We start from the raw sequence: 23,108 nt of genomic DNA on the forward strand, positions 1-23,108 counted from the left end.
TACAACTATACACGAACATTTTAATTAATTTTCCAGACTGGCTATGAGCGGTAACAGAATTTCATTCTTCCAGTAATTATGTGACTTGGAGCCTTCATTTTTCTTGGGATCTCGCCAACGTTGCCACGATTTCCATGAGAAATCCCAGCCTCGGGTTGCTGCTGTGAGTTCCGTGTGGGCTGGGCAGCCCTGTGCTGCCACGTGCTCCAGGGCCGCGGCACTGCGGTGACAGCCGGGCTGACATGCTCTGATTAGCAAAGTATTTTAATTGCAGGGAACATGGCATGTAAACCTCCTGAGTGGAGGCAGGTGGAAGTACAGGGGGAGCAATGCCAACTCACCTGCACAGAGCAAAGCACCGTGGCACCGCATCCCTCCCCATTCTCCCCTCCTGGTGTGTGCAGCACCCCTGGAGATGAGCAGTGGCACTGCTGGGGCATAGGTGCTGCTGCTCTGCTCTGTGCTTTGCGTGCTCTCTGCAGGTGGGTGAGCAGCAAGCGCCGTGCGTGCACCTGTACTGCTCCCAGCTTAGCAGTGCAGCTCAGCCGCTTGCAGGCACAGCACAGGATGCAGCAGCAGCTTTCTGCCCAGGGCTGGTATGTAGTTGCAGAGTGCTCTGTCCTCACAGAGCCAAAATGCTGGCTCTGAGCAACAGCCTTTGCTTTTCTCTCCCGCCCTCCCAGCAAATAATCTTTTAAAGTCTACTGCTTGGCATCTGGAAGCTGTCGTTGTTTTTATTCCCTCTTCTTCCTTCTTTTAATTTGAGAAACATTAACAAACCCTTCAGCCAGCATCACAGCTTATATAAGGGAATGTGTGACAGAAACTGTTCCCTGGAACAGAATGTTATAAATATGCTAATTAGCGCTTATTAAAACCGAATGTTGGGAGATGCAGCCTCAGTCTCACGTGTGCCTGCACTCTGCTGGAGCTGTGCATTGCACTCAGGGCCATCCAAGCACCGCTGGTCCCACAGCCCTGATGCTTCCCCAGAGCCAGCAGAAGGAGCAGGAGCAGCAGCAGCAGCTCACTGCCCCCGGGCACCACTGCCAGCCCTCAGCACAGCCCTGCTGAAAGGGATGAGGGGAAATAGTTTCAGACTAAAAGAGGGGACGTTTAGATTGGACAGAAAAAATAAGTTGTTGATGCTAAGGGCGGTGAGGAATGGCACAGGGTGCCCAGAGAGGTGACGGTGCCCCATCCCTGCACACAGCCACGGTCAGGCTGGATGGGGCTCTGTGCATTGATGGAGCTGTGGGTGTCCCTGCCCAGTGCAGGGAGTGGGACCAGATGGCCTTTAAAAGTCCCTTTCAACTCAAACCACTCTGTGATGCTATGATTCAATGATTCTGTGGCTGCTACGTCCTACTTTCAACACTGCTCTGCCATGACCATGCAGGGTGAGCAGTAGCCACACACTGGCCTCCCTTCCTCTGCACTCAGCATCAGAACATCTCCAATTATTACACTGGAGCATTCCCAAACAAATGCTACGTATTACAGGAATGAATCAAATGCAATATTAGCTGTTTGTGCAGGAGTGCTGTGGGATGAAGGCTTAGCTCAGGTCTTGTTGCACTCTGGAAGATGGGACCGACCCCTGGGCACGTGGCTCCCATGGGTGTCCCTGTTCCCAGGGCTGCGAGTGGTGCCAGCTCTGCCCCCGGCTTGGCATGGGGATGGGAGCTGTTCCCGGCTGAGGAACATGGCGCTTGGCACAGCCTACCCTGGGTTTGCTTTGCTGTAATATAAATAGAGAGGAGTTTTGTGGCTTGCTCATATTTTTGCAGCTAATCAATCTGTCGTGCTATCAAGCTGTCAGTTGTTTCTGGGGATTTTAGGGTGTTTTTTTCTGATAATTTTGCTTTTACAGTTATGGTTTCGAGTGTGATGGGAGACAATTTTCCTGTCCCATGAACATCTTCCATCTGTGAGATGCTTTCCCCAGTGTGGAACGTGGCTGAGGGCCAGCAGCTGGCACGTGTGGGCACAGCAGGGGCCGGGATTTGGCTCTGTCTCACAATGGTGCTCCAGCTCGTGGGCATCTACAACAGTGAGCTTTGCTTGCATTCCTGCTGCTCTGCAAACCTGCATGTCCTGAACAGCGCTGCTCAAGGCATTAGCAAACAGCACTGGGTGAATGCACTTGTCCTAATCTTGATTTGCAATGCAATGAGTACAAATCTGTGCTGTCACTAGCAGTGTTGCTGAAGCCTGCTCATCAGCGGCTGTTCTTCTTTTGAGACTTCAGCTGTGTCTGTGCTTCGGTCACCATAGGAACTGCAATGCCAGCATACTGAAGCCAGCCCGGAACAGCTCAGTGCAGGCTGCCTTGTGCATCTCCATGAGGGCTGCCTTGGGCAGTTTGGTGCAGGCTGGTAGCCCTTGCAGGTCCTACTGCCCCTCTGCTGCTTGGAAACAGCCCCAGTCTGCTGCTGCTCATGCAGGCTTGGTGCGTGGTGTTCAGGTGTGGAAGTTATTCTCTCACTGGGCAGTCTCTTCTGCATGCATGTGCAAACTTGTAGGGGTGACAGCATCCTGGGCAGCACCACTCTTAACTTACCCCTCTGGAGCTGCTTACTGTGCCAGCCCAGATGTGCAGAAGCAATGCAGTAACGTGGTGCTCCTCATCCTTTCTGCGTGCTCACGCTTGGGCTGCCGGGTGCCTCTGGGAAGCATGCAGCATAGCTGAGTGCTGGCAGCTGCACAGAAGCCCTTTTGCCCTTCCCTTGTCAGGGCTGGATCAGCTGGAACACCGCTCTCATTGGAACATGACACATGAAACATTCACAGCCCTGTAAGGCCGCCAGCAGTTCTTTGCATCAACAGCGCGCCGGCAGCTTCTGCCCTGGGTTGGGAGCATGTAGGGATGTCGAGGTGTCACCCAGTGCCACACAGTGCCATTTCCTGCTTCAAGCCTGTTCTTCAGCAGCTGCTTTTGGCTGTACATCTGATCTTTTTTACCTCCAGTGAAATTTCCTGGTGTACTTGTCCCCAAACACAGCCCATTACCAACAACAACATGCTCTCTTCCCTGACAGTCTCCAAGCAAAATGTCTGGGAAAGCAGCAGGATGTCTCCTAGCCCTGCTGTGCTCTGCAGTTCCTGTACTCCTCCTATGGGCCCCCCCACAGGTCCATCCCTGCTGGCAGCAGACACTGGGTTCAGTTTTATTTTTCTTGGAAAGGATTATGGATTTCAAGGTACATCTACATGCTGACAGCACTGTGTGGGATCCGCTTACGGACACATAACGCTTCATTTTCTCTCAAACTACTTTTGTAGAGACCGCTTCCCTTCTTTGCCAGCTTTGAACTGCCTCTGTCAGGTAAAAATCAGCCCTACTTTGTAGCAATGTGCACAGTGTCCTATAAGTCTCAACTCCATACAGCCTGTGAAGGTAACAGGAGGAAAAGAACCGAAGGGTTCTGTTTGCCTGGACCTGCAGAGGGGGCATCCCTTTGCCCGCTTTTTAATACAGGGCATGGGCCTGGAGGTGTGCTCAGTGCAAAAGACTCAGCTGCTGTGAAGCAACACGGGGCTGAGGGCAGGAGGAATGGAGTGCTGCTGTGGTCCTGGCCCCTGTGCCTTGCTGGGTGCTGCACAACATCGCTCCATTCTGCAGAATCTCTACTTCCCTTAAGCATCAGTGAGAACACAAATCCGATCTTGAAGCAGTGCCGTGCTGTCAGCCTGCTTTGAGTGCTGCCGACGGATGGCAGCCGTGTTCGTTGCAATCCTATGCCCCCCCCGATGGAAATGTAAATGTCAGTGGCTTTTCCAAAGCACTTGGCGCTGAGCAGCTCTGATGCCTTCCTCAGCTCATGACAAGCAGTGTGGCAAGGACACCCACCTGGCACTGAGCCGGAGCCAAGTGCATGCACCAAGCCAAGGAGCAGCCGCATGCATTTGGAGAGCACTGCTCTGTGGGGCTGCAGCTCAGCTCTGGGAAGCTGAGTGGGCAGCAGTGGGACTCTCACTGCCGTGCCCCTGTGCCATGCCAGGACCCACAGCACATCCCATTCCTTGCGGTAAATAAATCCACAAATAGGTGAAAGCAGTGTAAAATGTGAGTTTGAACAGATCCTTGGCTGGGCAGTGGGCCGGCTCACAGGGAGGTTCTGAGCACTGTGCAGGGTGTGTGCGAGGCAGGAGAAGCTCACTGGGTTTGGATGCCATTGGCTTACAATAACTCCTTCTGCTGCACATTTTTACCATTCCGTGATCTGATGGGCTCTGTGCTCATGCTCTGGGTGCATTCTGCTGGCACTTAGGGTGCTTTCCCCACCTGTGGGTGCCAATCCTCATGTGGGGGGCTCAGGGGATTCACCCCAGATCTGGGCAGTGAGCACGTCAGTGTGTTATTTGTTAGGGTTAAGACTGCTGGATGAAGCTTTCCTAGTGCTTTTGGAAGTACTACTGAGATCTGTCTGCATTCTTTGGCACCTCAGTCTCTTTTCATGATTGAGACAGGAGCTGTACAATGACAACCAGGCTGTGGGTTTCTGACTGCTGGCAGTGGCAAGCTGGGAATTAGACAGGTACACACTTACCTCCATCTGCTGTCATCTGCCCCACTCAGGTGATGCTGGCTGAGAGGAAGGGCACGGATGAACTCTACGCCGTGAAGATCCTGAAGAAGGATGTGGTCATCCAGGACGACGACGTGGAGTGCACCATGGTTGAGAAGCGTGTGCTGGCACTCTCTGGAAAGCCCCCATTCCTGACCCAGCTCCACTCCTGCTTCCAGACCATGGTGAGTGCTGAAATGTCCTGCATTGTGCTGTGCACGCTGGAGTCCCTTGGCATCACCCTTGCTGGGGGCAGAAACCCCTTTTGGGGACCCAGTATCACCAGGTAGCAGCACTGATGCCTTCCAGGTAACCAGTGCAGCCTGTTGGAGTGGTGACGGTACTGTTGACGAGGATTACATTTAATGTTATCTCAGAAATTTCATTTACCAAACACATTCAGTGTTCTTAAAGGGTGCAGGCTGGCTTTGAAGCAGTCATGGAAATATGGCAAGGAGGGGAAAGCTATTTCACACAGCATCTCTGTGGCACCTGAACTGAAGTCAGTGCCGGATTGCTCCTGGCAGACCCATAGAAACTTTGTGGTAATTATGTTTGTAATGTAACCAAAATGTACAGTGGGGTGTATTACCAAATGCTGCACAGAGCACTTGGGTTTCTGGGACCGCTGCCCAGAGCATCCCTCCCAGCCTGGGCTGCGCAGTTAAGAGCAGGACAGGGGGATTAAATGAAGGATTAATTAGAGGAAGGGCTAATTAGAGGAAGGAAGACATTGGAAGGAGCCCCAGGAAGGGACGTGTGCCAGCTCCCCACAGGTCTTGGGGTGTTCTATGCTGCTGCTAGGTGATGCTCCAGTCCCACAGAGCCATCCTCCTCCCACAGCCACAGCCAGCACCAGTCCGCATGTCCCTGTCCCAGCCGTGGGCTGGCCACCATCTGCCTGCTCGGTTCAGGGTGTTTTTTTCCTGAAGCAGCAGCATTCCCTTCACCGCCCAAATGAGGAAAGCTCTAATTCTGCTTTTAGAGCTCAGCTGGCTGTTTCAAGAGACCATCCTTTTAATATCCTCCCTTCTTGAAGCTGACGATATGTTTAGGAAGCAGCTGCAGACATCACAGCCCGCTCTGCCTTGCCCTGGGGGTCACCATGTGGCAGTGTGGCTGCTCCCACCCTCAGCCCCAGGTGCTGCTGTGTTAGGACTTTTGGGGTTGGCATATAGAGAGTGCAATGTGCAGAAATCCCCCATCATCTGACAAAGCTGAATTTCTTTTCTATCCCATCAGTGCCACATGTTGTACACAGCCCCTTCAGTGCTGTACGGAAGTGTCACTGCTGCCCTGCATGTGGCCAAAGCAGTGGGCAATTGAGGGAGTTACTGTACAGCAGTTGTTCTGATAATGGTCAGGTTTGCATATCTTCTCACTCCGTGCCCTCAGTGTCCTAAATGCAGGGCAAGGGTTGTTTAGGAAGGAAATGAAGTGAAAAATGGGAATTATTATGTATTATGGTGTGATACTGCAAATGTGAAGCTGTGCCTTTGCCCAAAGCTGTGGCTTTTCCCTCCACTCCAAAACATTCTGAGCCCATCAGGGAAAGCTGCCATGTTCAGGCCGGTCCTTTGGGCAATCTTGTCATCTTCTTCATGGCCATTCCCATTTAACTGTGAAAGATCCGAGGGAAGTGGCATCCCGATGTGACCACCACAGCTCCTGAGCTCCGCACTTTCTGTGAGATGCTGTGAGATGGGATGCAGCCGCTCTCAGTTTTTTAATCTGTACTTCGGAGCTTTGTGGAAATACTCAGGTCTTGTTTCTTACTGGGCTGCTCTCTTTGGGGCTTTGCTTATGGCCCACACTTGTCAGATTTCTTGCAGTGTTGAAGGACTGGCTTCCATCCAGCAGGAGTGCTGTTAGCAGGGAGCACAGGAGCCATGCAGCTGCTTGGAGCTGTGCCTTGCACTGGGACAGCAGGTTGCAGGGAATGGCACTTTAATGAAAAAATGGGAATCTCTCAGTCCTGTACCTACGTGGCTGCTGCTGTATCTGCCTGCAAAGAAGTGTGACGATGGAGTCTGGAGCATCAGACAGGAATGGCTGCAGCTCTGTGTGCACACGAGTTCCACCTGCACTCCATGGGGAGGGCAGCCAGGATAATTGTATTGCTGTGAAAAATTGGAGCTGTCATTTGCTTCGGCCAATGTATGTGACCTCTGCAGGTTCCCTACTCTAATAGTTCTGCTGCTAATTGTTTGCTTTTTCCTCTAGGATCGCTTGTACTTTGTGATGGAATATGTGAATGGCGGGGACCTGATGTACCAGATCCAACAGGTTGGGAGGTTTAAGGAGCCACACGCTGTGTAAGTTCAGTGCCCAAGTGTGGTGCCTTCAGGGTGGGTATTTCTTTGCTTGTGTCATATCCCTGTAGCATAGTCCAAGGCTTCTGTGGTGCACATCCTAAGCACAACAGGAGGAGAAATAAAGGGCGGCAGGAGTGGAAGAGGTGAGGTGATTCCTTTTCTGGTGCTGAGGGTGCTATGCCTGCAGCTCTTCTGTAGGACATGTGGCACCTGTAAGTGCCTGAGGCAGTGAGCAAAGCCCAGGTGGGTTTAAGCAGTGCAGTCCTCAGGGCACCCTGCAGCTCCAATACAGCAGCCTTTAGGTAATCTCTAAAGGAAGCAGTGGCTCCTGTTATCTCCTATGATGACCAATAACTTTTCAAGCTTCATTGCCAGCACTCAGTAACAAACAGCTATATATCCCTCTATAGCTATAGATAAGCTCTCTCTAATGAGAATCTGTGTAATGAGGAATGACAGCCCCCTGCCAGCCCCCAGCGACCTGACTGCATCCCGGCCCGACGTGGTTATGCTGTGTCCCCCCGTGTGATGCCTGCCTGGTATCTTACTGTAGTGGCTGTCGTTATCCTTTGGCCATGCATGTCCTGTGTGTTTTTTGTGGTGCAATTGGATGTGAAAGGTTTTCTTTTTGATTCATCTCCTTTAATTATCAGTCTTCCTCCTAAATCTTTCACTGCAGATTCTACGCAGCAGAAATAGCCATTGGCCTCTTCTTCCTGCAAAGCAAAGGCATAATTTACCGGTAGGTGAGCAAGTCTTGGGGACACTATGGGCTGCGAGAGCAGGGCTGGCCCCAGGTGTGCCCTGCTCTGTGCTGGGGGGGCTGCAGCCCTGCTCCGAGTGTGTGCCCCAAAGGAACCACACTGTGCCGCTGGGATCCGACAGGTGCTCAGCTTTGTTCCAGCTTTATAGGACAGAGAGCTCAGCAGAATGGTTCTGATGCTTCTCTCACCTCTGTCTCATGCATTTATCCCCATACAAAACCAATGCTGCTGGCAGCAGCAGGGACTGATTCTGAGCTATGTGCTTTGCTGCAGGGCACTGGTTTCTTCTTATTAACATTAAAGTAAGTGCTTATGAATGGCTTGTTCTGAGACTTGCAGTGCAAGTCTGTCACTTCCAACTCAGACTCTGAACCTTCTCTTCTGTTCACAATACGATGTGCAGTCCCCAGGGACTGTGAGTGGCTGTTGAGTGGGGGCCATGTCCTGGGGCTGGGTTAAGTGCTGGCACTCAATGCCACTGTGCACCCCTGCCCAGAGCATCCGCAGCGCAGGGCAGAGCATCCTAATGAGTGTTGGTGTCAAGCAGCACCGCCTGCTCTGCTCTGCAGGAAGAGAACAGCTGTGCTGCTGGGTTGTGCTGCTGAGAGTGCTCTGAAGATGAAAGAAGTGGAGCAAAGCTGACACAAGGGATGGTTTTTGCCATCAGCTGTTGCAGAGATTCTGGGTCTGCCGGTCCCCAGTGCCCATCTCCTCCTCCGACCCCAAATGCCAATGCATGTGCAGCTGGCTTTGGCCCATCGAGCACTGTCTAGAAAAAAAGTTCTCTTAAAAATCAGCAAGAAGTTGTAAATTAGGCTGTTCCTTTTATGGCTGTTCCTACTATCATGCTCTTACTTAACCAAACCAAGCTGAAGTGTGTCAGCGCTGGTGCTGCCCTTGTGGCCTTAATACAGCCCTCAGGCAGGGTGCATCCTGCAGGCACCTGGAGCCCTCTGAGTAGTGCCTCCATGCACAGAACCAACATGGTACAGAGCACCTGACTGCGTGGTGATGTATGCCTGGTAATGTGCAGATGGTGCCACATGGCTGCTGCAGAACTGCCCTTCAGCCTATCCTGGGCAGTGCTGGGAGTTGAATCACGGATCTCCATAGCTGGAGCAGCCTCAGCTGTGCTGAGCTCTGACAGGGGCAGTAGAGCTAACACAAACAGTCTGTGGATGGGGATCAGAAGCAGCTGATTTGTATTTTCATGGGGGAGAAAGAACAGGTGATGCGGGGAGTTTTGCTGAGTAGGTGCCTGCTTTGTTGCTGCTGAGCCTTAAGCAGACTTCGATTTTTCATAGGTGCAGCAAAAGCTCTGTGAAGTCTGTCTTGCTGCCATGTGAGAGCACTTTCTGTCATACACTTAAAAGTGATTTGCCCAGCATGGTGTTCCCATGGGTTAAAAGTAAAATGAAAAGGTAAAATAAGCACTTAGTGCTGCCAGCTCTGGCTTGTCTACGCTCTGCTCCCAAACGTGATCCTAGGCACATGGCCACAGGATCGGAGCCGTTGCTGTGCTGCACAGCTACATGTGGGGCTGTGCATATCACTGCTTTGCTCTGATTGCAGAGACCTGAAGCTGGACAACGTGATGCTGGACAGTGAGGGGCACATCAAGATCGCAGACTTTGGCATGTGCAAGGAGAACATTTGGGATGGGGTGACCACCAAGACCTTCTGTGGCACCCCTGACTACATCGCGCCCGAGGTGGGGACAGAACGCAGGGGATGGGGAGCGGGTGGTCCCTGGGACGTGGCAGAGTTGGGGTGTGTGGTGAGGATAATCTCCTTATCCACAGCTCAGAAGTGCCTAGAAATGATTGAGTGTTAGGTTATTGGGTTACTGCTCATGGGTTGCTGCTCATGGGAATTTAGTGCAGCACCAAGTGGGTGCAGGGTACTGTTGGATCTGTGACATTCAGGCAGGCAATCATTCCCAGATGCCTTAAACTAAAAGCATCCCTCTGAAATCCTCTCATTCTGCAGAATTTTCAGTAACGAGATTAGTATTTATTCATTTAAATAATTGAGAGAAGAGATTCTCCTTGCTAGGACAGCGAGGTGCACCTGTGTGCCACACCACCCTGCATTCTGCTGCAGCCAGAGAGGCTTTTAATTACCAACTCCCACCAAGATTAATATTGGTGTCCTATCGCCTCTGTTGCTCGCTGTGATTAATATTCTTATAAAACAGGACCAGTTCTCTCAGTATTTGGCTGGGCATTATCACTTACACTCTTATTTTCTTCTACTTGCTCTAATTATTTTTTTTCCCCAAAAAAAGAAAAACAGAATGAGAAATTGGGATGCGAATCACTACAGTACGCGGGGATCACACTGGAGGCTGCTGTCAGTGGAAGGGAACTTTAAGGGTCTGTAATGGCTCTCCTTTCAGGACAGCTGGAGCGCAACACAGAGGAGCTTGGAAAGCTCTCAGTGGGGATATCTCTGAGGCCTGACCTCAGCAGGGCACAGGCCAGGCTGAGTGAATATTGGTTTTTTTTCCTAATATTTAGTGCACAGCTGAGGACTGATAATTATTTTTTCTAATGCTCACACTCTTTGCCTATCGAATGCTCTGTTTATAATTGCAGTTTCTCACCATTTTGGAGTCTCGGTAAATAACTTGTCCTTTTGACCTGGCCTACAGTGTGAAATCAGTTTGCATTGTGCCAATGGGTTAAAATTGGAAGTGTAATCCCATGTTTGTGTTGTTTTCAGATAATTGCTTATCAGCCCTATGGAAAGTCGGTGGACTGGTGGGCATTTGGAGTCCTGCTCTATGAAATGTTGGCTGGCCAGGTAATTGAATTGTAATTGATTCCTATGGGAAGGTGCTAAATTCCATCATGAGAATATGCCGATATGTAATTTGTTTTGTCGCTGGGAACAGCGGGGCTCTGCTCTGTGTGGGAGATGGAGCTGTGGTTTGTAGGATGGGAGGTGGAGGACAGGTGACAGGGGGACGTGGGCTGCATTCCTGGCTGTACATTGCAGAAGCAGTGTGACCTCCAATACATGGATGTGGGCTCCCCAGAGGAGTGTGTGTGTCCCATCCCTGGAGGTGTATGAGGCCATGGATGGGCCCTGGGCAGCCTGAGCTGGGGGGGACAGCCAGCCCATGGCAGAGGTGGGGCTGGGAGATCCCTTCCAACCCAGCCATTCTGTGATATTATGAATGGCACTGAGCCTCTGCTTGCTTTGCCCCAGGCTCCCTTTGAGGGAGAAGATGAAGACGAGCTCTTCCAGTCCATCATGGAGCACAACGTGGCCTACCCCAAGTCCATGTCCAAGGAGGCGGTGGCAATCTGCAAAGGGGTAAGGGCTGGGTGCTGCGTCTGCAAGGAGCAAACTGCTCTGCCTGGCATTGCCAGGCTCAATATTAGGAACAAATATTTTCTGAAAGAGTGGTCAGCACTGACACACGCTGCCTAGAGGGGTGGTGGAGTCACCATCCCTGGAAATGCTCAGGAACTGTGGAGATGTGACTCTGAGGGATGTGGTCAGTGGGCATGGTGGAGTGGGCTGGGGTGGGGCTTGAGGATCCCAGAGGTTTTTTACAACCTTGGTGATTCTATGATTCTGCAATGTGAGGGCTTGCCTCTTCTTGCTGGGATGAAGGTGAGGAGGGAGCTGTAATTTCTGGATGGCACTTGGAACGTGAGGGCATCTTTCACAGGGCCTGCTGGCTGGCAGCAGGCAGGGCTGTGCAGCTTTGCACTGATCAAAAATGACATGAATGTGGTCTATAGTTTTCCCAAGTTCAGACACAAAGCCTTCATCCTGCAGACACTGACTTTAGGTATGACAGGTCTCTCGCTTGGAGCTGAAGTTTGGCATTGGTGGGCATCTCCCTTACATGAGGGCTGCTGTGTTCTCCTGACCTGCAGTGCCCTGAGCTCTCCATGCCCCAGGTGTGAGCAGGACGTGCCCTGAGTTCCCTTTACATGAGATGGAGAGCCCCGGTCTTGGTGCTGTGTGCGTGGTTGGTGCTTGGCACTGAGCCTCATCTCAGCCAGCCAGTGTCAAGCAGGGCTATAAATATGTTTGTGTAGGAATTTAAAAAATGTTAGCTTTTAATAGTTAATACTTAAAAATCTGAGTCTTCTATATCTCAAAATAGTGTTTCTATCTACAAACATCACATCTTGTTTTCAGTGCTGCCATGGCATTTCAAAGTCCCTCTCTGGTTTTGCTGGAGTTCAGAGCTGTGCCACAAACAGGACATCACTTCTCCATGGGGAGGTGCTGCTGGAGGTGTTCTGAGTCCCAGAGAATAAACAGCACTGTGCAATCACCTCCAGCAGAACGCAGTAAAACCCACACTTGAATTTAGGGACCGCAGCAGTGACCAAAGAGTTACCCCAAACTTCCTCACTCTCTCTCATTCCTCCTGGAGTTGGGGTTGGGGCACGAGGGAACAGCCTGTGGCTCTGTGGCTGTGCAGGGTGGGAGGATGCTGTGTGATGCTGAGATCATCCTGCAGCGCCTGAGGGAGCGAGCGGGGCTGCAGTGGGGACAGATCGAGCTGTCTGCTTTGCTTTGCGTGGCACCAGTCACAATCTGAATGCTGGAAGGAGACAAGGAGGAACTGTGACTGGAACGTCTGCTGGGTGTAGCTGCAAAGGCTTTTCTCACTTTACATGTAAATGTGAATCTGCATGGGAAGAAGTTCGGCCATGCACAGAAAGCTTGGTGCTTTGTAATCCTCGGGTTTGGGTCATGCAGTGGTTCCCTGTGCACTACTGCTGTGGGGAACTGTGCAAATCTTGTGATGTTTTTTGCCAACACCAAAGTATTCATGAACCATTATTGAGCTGGAAACAAAGTATTTGCATTTTCCCCTCAAACACAGCAAAATGCACCTGAGTTCACCACCCTGAAGTGGTGTTGCATGTGTTGGTACCTGGTGGGTCTTTTGGAGGGGCAGAACCAGCCTTGTTTCAGCCCAGAGACAAAGCAGCCCTAGGAGCCTCTCTGTGCAGATATGAAGGGTCCAGTGTTCCCCTGCCATGCTTTCCCATTGCAGAGGAATATTGCTGCTCCTGCAGTTCAGTACTGTGCAGGTGCTGGTCACCACTCGCTGTCAGTTCAGGTGTGGTGTTGTACAGCTCTGAGATGAAGTGTCTGATGCTGAGAACTGTGTGTCAGTGTGAACCAAGAAGCAAGTGCTTGTCTCCCCGGCAAGCAGAATGTGGAGCTAACAGGACACAGCTCCCTAGCTGCAGGCAGCACCAATTAGGAGATCAAATGGAGCATTTTCCTTCTCAGCTGTCAGCTCAGGTTTGGTCTGAGGACTGATGCAGGAGCTGCTGTCCCAGTGGTTCAGGCACTTGGCCTTGCACCGACCCCTGCATGGTAACAGCAGCCAGCCCCCATCACACCCTCTCCCCTTGCAGCTCGCAGAGCAGCGTGTCTGTGTGCACATAGCCTTGGCATAGATAGCAGCCCTTCTCCTTCCCATATGGAGGGTTTCACTGTGTCTGAGCAAAGCAGCCCTTTCCAGGTGCACAGATTGCTGCAAGCACATGCTCCCTCTGACTGTCGGGAGCAGAGGCGTAGCATGGCATGTTTTGCTGCCTGAGGTGTGTAGGGAGGTGTATTCTGAGCGGCATTCCCACTGCTGGCGCTGCCTGAGCAAAGCACTCAGTGCCTGCAGAGCCACCCGGGTGTCACAGTGTCCCTGTGAGCTGTGGCGTGCTGTGGGGGAGTGGAAGGCTGAGCCATGGCGCTCAGCACCTGCTGCCTTCAGGAGTTGAAAATCACAGCTGCAGCTGAGCAAAGCCCTTGGGTCCCGGGTCCCTTCCCGTACCTCAGCCACAAACACCATCACAGGTGTCCGTCAGCCTCCTTCCTCACCTGCAGGGCCTCAGAAAGTCTCAGGGATGGGGATTAAATCAACTTGTTCCTGTTTATTACAAACAAAGCTCAATGATTACCTCACGTAAGCCTGGAGAATCAGTCTGCATGTTTATGGGTCCTATATATCAATAACAGATGGTGCCTTCGTGCTCACATGCGTAAAAGCACAATAGGAAAACAAGGAAATGTAATTTCTGGATGCGTGTATTGAAAATATTGGATTTGTGTGCTACAGTACAGCTCTGCTCAGCTTCACAGCAGGTATATGAAGTAGAAAATCCCGTGTGGTTCATTAATCAGGCTGAGCTGCTCTGCTTGCGGTGTGCATTGGTGGTGCAAGGAGGAAACTGTGGGTTTAACACCGACACTTCCTCTGAAGCAGGCAGTGTGTGTACGAAATCACTTCCAGCCCAGAGCAGCAGATAGGAAATGGAGTTCTGGCTGGGAGCAACCAGTTGGTACCTGAGCATTTGTTGTGCATAGAGCAACTGCAAAGCAGAACAGTGCTGGGTGCAGCCCCACTGCCCCACAGAGCTGCTCCCCGTGCTGCTTCAGGACAAGCATGCAACACCAAAGACTGGAGGACAGGCTTCTTTCCATTTTGGCTGAATGCAAACTAAGCCATTTGCAGCGACAGCCAAATCGCTCCATCAGTTTATTAGCACATTCCAGGCTCTCGCACTGTTGTCAGAGCTTTGCTTTAGGAAAACCTTACTGAATCACAGGCGGCTTTTTATGTTCCTGCTCCAGCACAGTGAGGTGGGATCAGATTGAACTGTCAGGATGCTGTCCAGAGCCTGTTGGGGGGAGAATGAGTTCCTTGTGTTTCACAGAGCTGAAATCAGTGGGTCAGCCATGGACTGAGCCTCATTTTCCAGCAGGGTGGCTGTCAGCTCCACTCCTCCTTCCCATTTGTTAGGCGTGCTCTGTGCCTTCAGTGCTTTATAAATCTCTGGACTCTCCTTGTGCCTCCTGACACAGCTCCAAAAATGCCCCAGGACATGAATGTTCGCACAGCCGCCCTTGGTTCCCGCAGCCCCTGCCACTTCTCTTACTGAATAATGTGTGTGCCTTTTTCTCCACGTTGACTCTTTCATTAACAGCGTGTCCCCACCTGTGCAGCCCTGGGTCTGGAGAAGAGGGATCCCCTGGGGCTGATGGAAGCTTTGGAGGGCAGATTGTTCTCCTGAAATGGGTGGTGGCCTTAAACATGAATCGTGCTGCAAAATTGAGTGCTTGACACCCAGGCAGCCCTGTTGGAGTGGTGCTGGCAGGGGGTGGCAGCACCGCTGTGCAGGCTCCCAGCACAGGGTTACCCATGCCCGCATCCCGGGCACTGCAGTATTGTTGGGATGTCACCTCCCGCTGCCAGCCCTGGAGACACTTCATGGCACTCCATATGTGACAGCTGCTGCTTTTTCTCCCCACAGCTCATGACCAAGCACCCTGCCAAGCGGCTGGGCTGCGGCCCGGAGGGGGAGCGCGACATCAAGGAGCACGCCTTCTTCCGCTACATCGACTGGGACAAGCTGGAGCGCAAGGAGATCCAGCCGCCCTTCAAGCCAAAGGCTGTAAGTGCTGCGCTCTGCGCTCCCCCTCCCTCCCACTGCACAGTCCCCACATGCACTCGTGTGGGTGCTGCCCGTGCCCCCACTGTGTGCAGGAACCCCCTGTGCATCTGTTTGGGTCACTCCGAGGTTTGGCACCGCTGTGGTGAGAGCAGCACTCTGCTGCCACTGGGCACTCAGTCTTGCTCTTACAGGGCTAGCAGCACCACGTGCATCACTCTTGGATGTAATTGCATCACAGCGTGCCTCACTGTGCTGTCTCAGGGCTCAGCCTTCCTGTTTTCTCTCTCTAGCTGCACAGATCTCTCTCGTTTTTCCTCTGCCTAAACTTAACCATCCAGTTCTGCAGCGCCGTCTGCCCCCGGTGGCACCGCAGCTGTGTTTCCCTCTGCAGCTTTTCTCCCAGGTGAACTCTGGAAGGCCGCAGCTGGTGTGGGTGTGAACAGGGATCGGAGCTGCAGTTCTGCACCATGCTGCTGTGTTGGGTGCGCTCAGCAGTGGGGCTGTATGTGCAGTGAGTGTGCTTCTGTAGGGCAGGGGCTGCCAGCAGGGTCAGCGAAGTGGGAGCATGATTTGTACAGAGCTCAGGATGGGTGAGGCCATCAGTGCTGCAAGGGACAGGCAGGAGGTGCAGAGCCCCTGTGAGCCCATTGGCTCTGTGCCCTTGCTGGGAACTGAAGCTTTACAGAAAAGAGCAAATCCAGAGTTAACTCTGATTGGCAAGGCTGAGTCTGACAGGTATCCCCGGCAATGGAGGTTGGGGCATTGCTGGTTCTCTTAATCCACCATCTTAGACCGCATCTCAGTGTCTAGAGGTGGTTCCTGTGTTTGACTGAGCAGAGTCAGGGCACTCTGCACATTTTAATGTCACAGATGTGTTTGCAAACTCAGCCCCTGAGTAGTGTTGCCTTTGCACAGAGCTGAGGTACTGCTGACCTCAAAGCCTTCTGCTGCAGTGCCCACAATGTGTGCAGCCTCTCTGCTCCCATCAGGAGAACATGGGGAGGCACTGACTGCTACCGAAGTACATCAGTGCAGAAGGTGTTGGGCTGTGTGCATACATCATGATGTTCTGGCTCACACTGGGACCTCGCCTTTGTGCAAACGGTCCAGAGCTGAGGGCAGAGTGAGGCTGAGCTGCCACCTCGGGATGCAGGGTGCTGGGCATTCCCTGCTCTGCAGAAGCTGCTCCTGAGGTCAGCAGCTGCTGTTGGCTCTCAGCTCTGTGCTCCCTCCCTGCCGCCTGCCCCTTCCCCACAGTGCTGTTCTCTGCGTGCTGTGACACAGTGTTACTGCTTGTTTGTCTTGTCGCAGCTGAAAACAATTTAATTCTGCCTAAAGTGCTTTCTCACTGTCTTTATGTTTTAAAATATGCAGATTTTGTCCTGTTTTAAATGTCTTATTTCTTTAAAAATCCTTTTGATCACGGCCTGCAGAACGGGGCCCGTAAGCTGCCGCCTGTCATTGCACACGTACCGGCTGCCGGCAGGGGAAATGCAGTGCTGGGTAGCAGGGAGATTAATGGGAAGGTAGCACAGCTGGTTCAGGATTTAGGTAGGATTAAGCCGAGCCAGGTACTGCTGATAGCTGATATTTCAGAGCAATGCATCTGTGCTGCAAAGCGCTGCTCCTTCCGTGCCATCTGTGAGCACAATCAGAGCAGCACAGAAGAGGAAATGGGGGTTTGGGTGATGTTGGAATGCGTTTGGGTGGGAAAGGCGCTGCTCAGGGACCTCAGGCTGCTTGTGCAGCACTGAGCACACCCTGCAGTGGGCTCCTCTCCCCCCTCAGAGCTGCAGCACCGTAACCCACAGCAGGACAGCACGCAGCCTGTGCCCTGAGCTGGAAATCAATCCCCAGGAGCTCACGCGCTGCTTCGTGCTTTGTGCTTGATTAACCTTTATCACAGAGACGGTAACGAGACAGATCAGGGCCTGAGCTGTCTGTGGTGTGCAGAACGCGGCGGTTCTGACATGGGGCTGTGCTTGGCTGCTCCTGTGCTGGGCTTGTGCATAACAATTCCATCCCCAGATCCGCAGTTGCCCTGGGAAGTGTGCTTCCACTCGCCTGCTCTCCCCATCTCTCGTTGAGATAATTATTGTTTTTGGAACCTAATTACTCCTTTACTTTTCATAACGCCTGGTGATTTGAGAAGTCTTCTCATGCTGAAAGCACTGAAATCCCATGGCAGAGCACAGCATTGCTCACAACAGGACAGTGGTTCTAAAAAATGGCTTTTAATCTAATAATTTTAATAGCATAAATTACTATTCCTCTAATTACTTTGAATTAATTGATAGTGAGCTGCCATTTACAGTCCTGAATTTGTAAAAGCTTGGGTTCTGAGGGCTCTCTGAGATTCCCCCATCACTCAGCAGTATCCTCAGTGCATTGGGAAGAGTCTTCTTGCCGTTAATGGGGGAGGATGGAGCAAGCCCTACAGCAGCAAACTGCCTCAGCCGTTGCTCCACGCCCTTGCTTAAAACACGCTGAACTGGGATCATTAACCAATCTCATGCTCCCTCAAATTGCTCCCAGCCTGCATGGGCACAGTCCTGTCCTGTTTCCTCCCAACACTACTGAATAGGACCCCAAAATGAGAACATCCATAGAGTGGCTGTGATGTGGCAACAGCCCACTCAGCCTTCTTGACTACATCTCGGGGATCAATGGAGAATATTTTATGGTCCCTTTTGTCTCTATTTGAAATCAAGTTGAAGCTGATAAAATAAAAAGGCTATCTTTGAAACTGACAGGTTTATTTCTGCAGCCAGAAAAAAAAAGTCATTTGGTGCTAGCTATAAATATTAGGCAGGACATGTTGGGGATTTATGTAAGATAAATTCCCACCCTCCCCCTTTCTCCATTCAGGGTGGAGTGATGCCTGTACATTAATATAGTACTAACGGCGGTTTTTCATGACGTGGTGTTGGATAAACGTAAAGATTGACACTGCATGTCTCTGTCTTTAAAGAGGAACTTAATTTTAAGAGCTGTGGAAGGGTAGATAATAACAAGACAAGGGAAAATGGTTTTAAGTTGAAGGAAGGAAGATTTAGGTTGGATGTCAGGCAAATACTTTGCTATGAGAGTAGCGATGTGCTGGAACAAGCTGTCCAGAGAGTTTGTGGATGCCCCATCCCTGGAAGTGTCCATGACCCGGTTGGATGGGGCCCTGGGCAGCCTGGGCTGGTATGAAATGTGGGGGTTGGTGGCCCTGCATGCAGTGGGGGGTTGGAGCTTGAAGATCCTTAAGGTGCCATCCAGCTCAAGTCATTCTATGATTCTATGATATGATTTCTGTGGGGCTGGCGGATGTTGTGTGATCAGAGTTACGGGGCTGCTGCCCCCTGTATCCATGGAACGGGTAGATGCGAATTCGACAGTTTCCCATCCGCGTATTCTTCCCTCATTGCACTGTGGTGGGAATCACCATTTGTCAACATGTGTATTAAAAGTATATTGGTGCCCTCCATCCCGAAACTGGCAGCGCTGCCCAAGGATGCGTTTTTGAGTCATCCCAATGGGGTTTGATGGTGTGAAGACGTGCGTTGACTTGCAGCACGGGGGCTGCCCCACGTCTCCCTCACGTTTCGTGGAGCTCTGTCTTTTCTGCGTTGTCAAAGTGCTGCACAGCCTTCAGAGTGCATTGGCAGCTGATAAGAACTGCAGGTGAGCTGCTTATTAGCAGGTGAACCCCGTGCTGCCGCGTGTTCCCGCGCTGATAACCTCCAGCACTGCAGACTCCGTGCTAATCTCACTCGCACTGTGCTTTATCACAGAGCTGAAGGCTGCTGACAGCATGGCCTAGAAAAGCCCCTGTCGCTTTGTTTCCCGATGTTAGCTCCCAGGCTTTGTGCTGCCGGCAACTTCAATTTGAGGAATTTATTTTCTATTTTGATGTTAAGACGATGGCTTTCAGGAAGGCATTGGGCTGATGCTGACTTGTCAGACACCCAAAGCTTTGCAGGGATCCTGCACTGTGCTGGGCTGTGTGTCCTGGAGTGCAGACAGGAGCTGTGCTCGAGGCCAGAGCTGCACAGGAGTGCACTGGGGACTTGGGCGTGTGAGGGGGGAGTGCGGTGCAGTGCAGTGCAGGGGAGTGGCTGTAGCTGGGGTTAAATGGACTGTTGTCACCTGTTGGACCTTTTCCAGAGAGCTGGGAATAAGGAGTGTCTCACTGTAGGAATGTGGCGAGGGCTGCCCAGAGAGCACAGCAGCGGAAGCTGCAGGATGCTGCTGCTGCGTGCCCTGAAGCCTCCTCTCTGGCAGAGCCAGGCACTGGGGGATGTTGAAGTTTACGTGTATTTGCTTTAATATTTCATTACGTTTAGTCTGATGTTTATTAAAAATGTAAATCTGTTTCCTCAGCAAATGTAAGTTAAATACCAGGAGAAACATCCCAGCACTTGGAACGTGCGTTCTCCATAGGGAGATGGAGGGGAGGAGAGGTGTGAGGGCTGGGAGGTGCCATTCCTGCAGCTCTCCTGGGGAGCAGGGCCAGGGCAGCGCTGTGTGTGAGGGAGTTCGGCAGCCAGAAAGCAAAGTCATCAGCTGCAGCTCATTGGGATGTGACACGCGTGTGCTGGGTGGCAATTTGTAGCTGCTGCAGGAACCCGGCCTCCACCTGTTTATAGCTATCGCTATTATTAATACATTAAATAATTGTAGCACGGGAAATTACAGGACCCTTGTTGTGATTGCTAAGGAAATTAAATAAAGTCTCTGGCATGTCGCCTGCTCCCAACCTCTCTGATTGCTGCAGGTGGAGATGCACTGATGGTCTTTTGCTTCTGCTATGCAATGGCCCTGGGGCAGCTTAGAGTAGTGCTGGCTGCAGGGGCTTCACTTTGCCGTGCCGGCAGCACCGTGCCAGGCTGGGCATGGACAGAGATGGGGTAGGAGTTGGCAGCTCCAGCAGCACAGCCTGCAGGCAGCAGTGCCATAGCAGGGGGGCTCTGCAGGCGATGGAAGCCTCCTCCTCAAACAGGAGCAGGAAGAAGCATCTCGGCAGCACAGGGTGAGAGCTGCCTATGCCAGGTGCAGGAGGAGGGCCTGAGCATGGATGTGTGCATGGTTAGACCTGGAACCATCACGGTCTTTAGCAGAGAAACTGCCTGTGTGTGGCACAGTGCGAGGTGGTGCAGGGCTGCGTGCAGGCAAGGGAAAGCAGCAAGTAATTGCACTCCCATCTCATTGCTCCCTGCAATTCCTTGCCATGGTGCAGCCAGCAGTCCCTGCCTGTCTCCAGCTATCTCATGCAGTAACATCACCTGATGACTAACAATGCTCATACATGTTTTGCACCTTTTTCTTTTCTGCCATTGCCGCATTGAAATAACCCGCTCTGCGAGGTGTGCTGGGAGGGGTTGCTGCACACACCGCATCCCGTTTGCTTTGTTTCTCCACCCACCATACGTTCTTTTTTTCCCCTCTCATAGTGTGGACGCAATGCTGAAAACTTCGACCGGTTTTTCACTCGCCATCCACCCGTGTTAACACCTCCTGACCAGGAAGTCATCAGGAACATTGACCAGTCAGAATTCGAAGGATTTTCCTTTTTTAACTCTGAGTTTTTTAAACCTGAAGCCAAGAGCTAAGTAGCTGTGTAGATCTCATCTTCATCATCCAGTCCCAACTGCTGCTGTGGTGACATTGCATTCATGGTTTTTCTTTAGTAATACTACTAGAGTGACCATATTTCAAAGCCAGAAGTGTCTTCACATAATTTCGGGCATGCCTGAAGTGTAAGTGATGTGCAGTAAGTAAAAACAATGTTTTTATCGATTTTTATTTGTAGAAAATGGAAATGGTTTATTGGCTACCAGGTAAAACGGACAGGTGTGGGCCACGACAACTGGGAGAAATCTCTTCAACACGTGCTTTGATTCCTGCTCTTCCCCTTCCAAGTCCTTTAATACGATGGTGAACGTTCCATCTGCAGCCTCCTGATCTTAGTGTGAGGAATTGTTCCCTACCGGACCTCACCCAGCGCGGGATCTCCCCATAGAGCCGGGGGCTGCGGGGCAGCTGGGGGCTATGGGGCAGCTGGGGGCAGAGCTGGCTCTCCCTGCTGGGTCTTCGGTAGCAGTGGTCAATTGCTGGGGAAGCAGCTCTGCTGTCAGCACAGATTTCTCCTGATTGTGCAGTTTCCAAGTAGCAATTTTTTTAATCGAACGAAACGTATCTGGTTATAAGCAGGAAATTTTTAAAGAGCTGCTGTAGATGCTTTCAAATCCATGGTCACCCTAGTAAATAGCACACAATGTTGGTTCTCATAGCAAAACTTTTTTTTTTTTTTTTTTTTTTTTCAAATGCCAAAGCAATTGATGGAGTTTGTTACTTGTGCTTTAAATGTGTCAAAAACAGTATTAACACGAATGAGATGCTATTTAACATTGAACAGTATTGTGAATTCTGCTGTGAAGCTTGTAAAGAGATGTTTCCACTAATATCCCTGTTTTAAAAAGAAATGTCACTGGATATTTAAATCGCCTCCGTTTTGTTTCTGGCATCAAAGACAAAGTTTCAGGATGGATGAATTTCTCTTGAAACAATAACAGCCTCACTGCTTCTTTTTTTTACCGTTCTGCAGATGTTGGTGGGCTGTCACTTTGTATCGATTTGCTTTAAGTTGTAATGTGCCAATTTATTATTATTATTTTTTTTTCCAATACCGGTGATAATAATAATAATAATAAAAAAGAAAGTAAGAAATACCATAAAAGAAACCTGCATTTGTCTGGAAGCAGTGCACCTGTGCAGCCCTGGCCTTTGGGTGGAAGCACCCAGCACCTGCCCATTGCTTTCAGCATCCGCCCCAGCGCAGAGCCGTGCAGGATGGATGCGCCGGGACTGCGCCGCGTCACCCTGCGGCTGAGCCTGCTGGGATCTCGCCTTCCTCCCTTGAGCACAGGGAGAGGAGCTTCTCCTGGCAGCCCTGCAGGAGGGGAGGCGGATGGCAGAGGGGGCTGCTGCTCGGTGGCTCTTTGAACGCCTCAAACGGAGACAATCGCGGAAAGCACTGAGGATTTCTGGAAGCTGTGGCCGCGGCTATCTCAGTGCGGCAGCGTGCGCTGTGCCGGTGACTCATCGCCCTGCCTGCTCGCTCTCAAAGGAGCAGTTGTTAAAAGCAATTGGCAGTTTCAGCTAAAGAGGGATTACGGGGCTCCTGCTATCCTCCCTCCTGAATGCGTGCAGAATTTCCTTTCTGTCTTTGGAAACCCACTTCTGCTCAATTGCTGCAGTTGGGATCACTGCAGGATCTTTCCAAACAGCACTGGACGGCAGCAGCAGGAGCCGGTTCCAGTGGGAGCGTAGGGACAGGGACTGTCCTGCTGCCCCCTGCCCTGCTCTGCCTCTCCGTACCTCCTGGAGTCCTGGAGCATTTCCAGCCGTGAACTTTCCCTTTCTCCTCGTCCCTGTTTGCCAGCTCTGTGTGGCCAGTCTCCACCCGCTCACGGGCTGTTCATCATCTTTGGCAGAAGCCAACTTGCCAGCAATTTTGGATGAAGCTCAAGGTAAGAAGTCAGCAGAAGTTGCTTTGCTGTGCCTGCAGCTGGGCACCGCTGGCTGTGCCAAAGCCCTAGGGCAGGGCGAGGAGGAGGCAGGGCAGGGGCAGCCCCAGACCTGACCTGGCACTGCACAGCCATTTCTGCAGCCACTCATCCTAAGGACTCCTGGGTTGGGTACCCAATGCAGTCATGCAGCCCTGGCACCATCGGCGCTGCTCTGGAAGGCCAAGGGCTGCAGTGCACAGGAGCCAGATGTGCACTTTGGATTCCCCTTTGCAACTCTCCTGCCTGGGTAGGACAGAATCATCCCAGTGCTTGTTGGCTCAGTAGCCACTTGACAGTTCTACAGCCTATTTACCAATGGGCAGAGCCCTCTGCCCATTGCTGGTCCCACACTGACCCCTCCAGGAGCTGTCTTTTATCCAGGTCTGTCTAACACCTGTGTTTCTGCTGCCTTCCTCTTTATCTGCATCTGAAGTCTTCCCCTCCCCACTTCTGCACTATGCCCTCG

General features: G+C 51.6%; 1 protein-coding gene across 4 annotated transcripts in view; it reads left to right on the top strand.

Annotated features, from left to right (window-relative positions):
* Positions 1-23,108, top strand: part of PRKCB (protein kinase C beta) — a 78,085-nt gene that overhangs the window by 50,469 nt on the left and 4,508 nt on the right. The window contains exons 10-18 of one of the 4 annotated variants that reach the window (XM_085237370.1): positions 4,583-4,756; positions 6,795-6,886; positions 7,566-7,628; positions 8,955-9,071; positions 9,223-9,361; positions 10,375-10,455; positions 10,864-10,971; positions 14,946-15,086; positions 20,525-21,814. In XM_085237370.1, coding sequence (XP_085093496.1) covers positions 4,583-4,756; positions 6,795-6,886; positions 7,566-7,628; positions 8,955-9,071; positions 9,223-9,361; positions 10,375-10,455; positions 10,864-10,971; positions 14,946-15,086; positions 20,525-20,683 — 1,074 coding nt within the window. In that variant the 3' untranslated portion in view covers positions 20,684-21,814. Of the gene's footprint in view, positions 1-4,582; positions 4,757-6,794; positions 6,887-7,565; positions 7,629-8,954; positions 9,072-9,222; positions 9,362-10,374; positions 10,456-10,863; positions 10,972-14,945; positions 15,087-20,524; positions 21,815-23,108 lie in introns of those variants that run through there. The other 3 variants (XM_085237371.1, XM_085237372.1, XM_085237373.1) reach the window with 3 other exon arrangements.

This window comes from Meleagris gallopavo, chromosome 16 (assembly GCF_905368555.1).
Source record: "Meleagris gallopavo chromosome 16, MGAL_WU_HG_1.1, whole genome shotgun sequence".
Taxonomy (NCBI): Eukaryota; Metazoa; Chordata; class Aves; order Galliformes; family Phasianidae; genus Meleagris; species Meleagris gallopavo.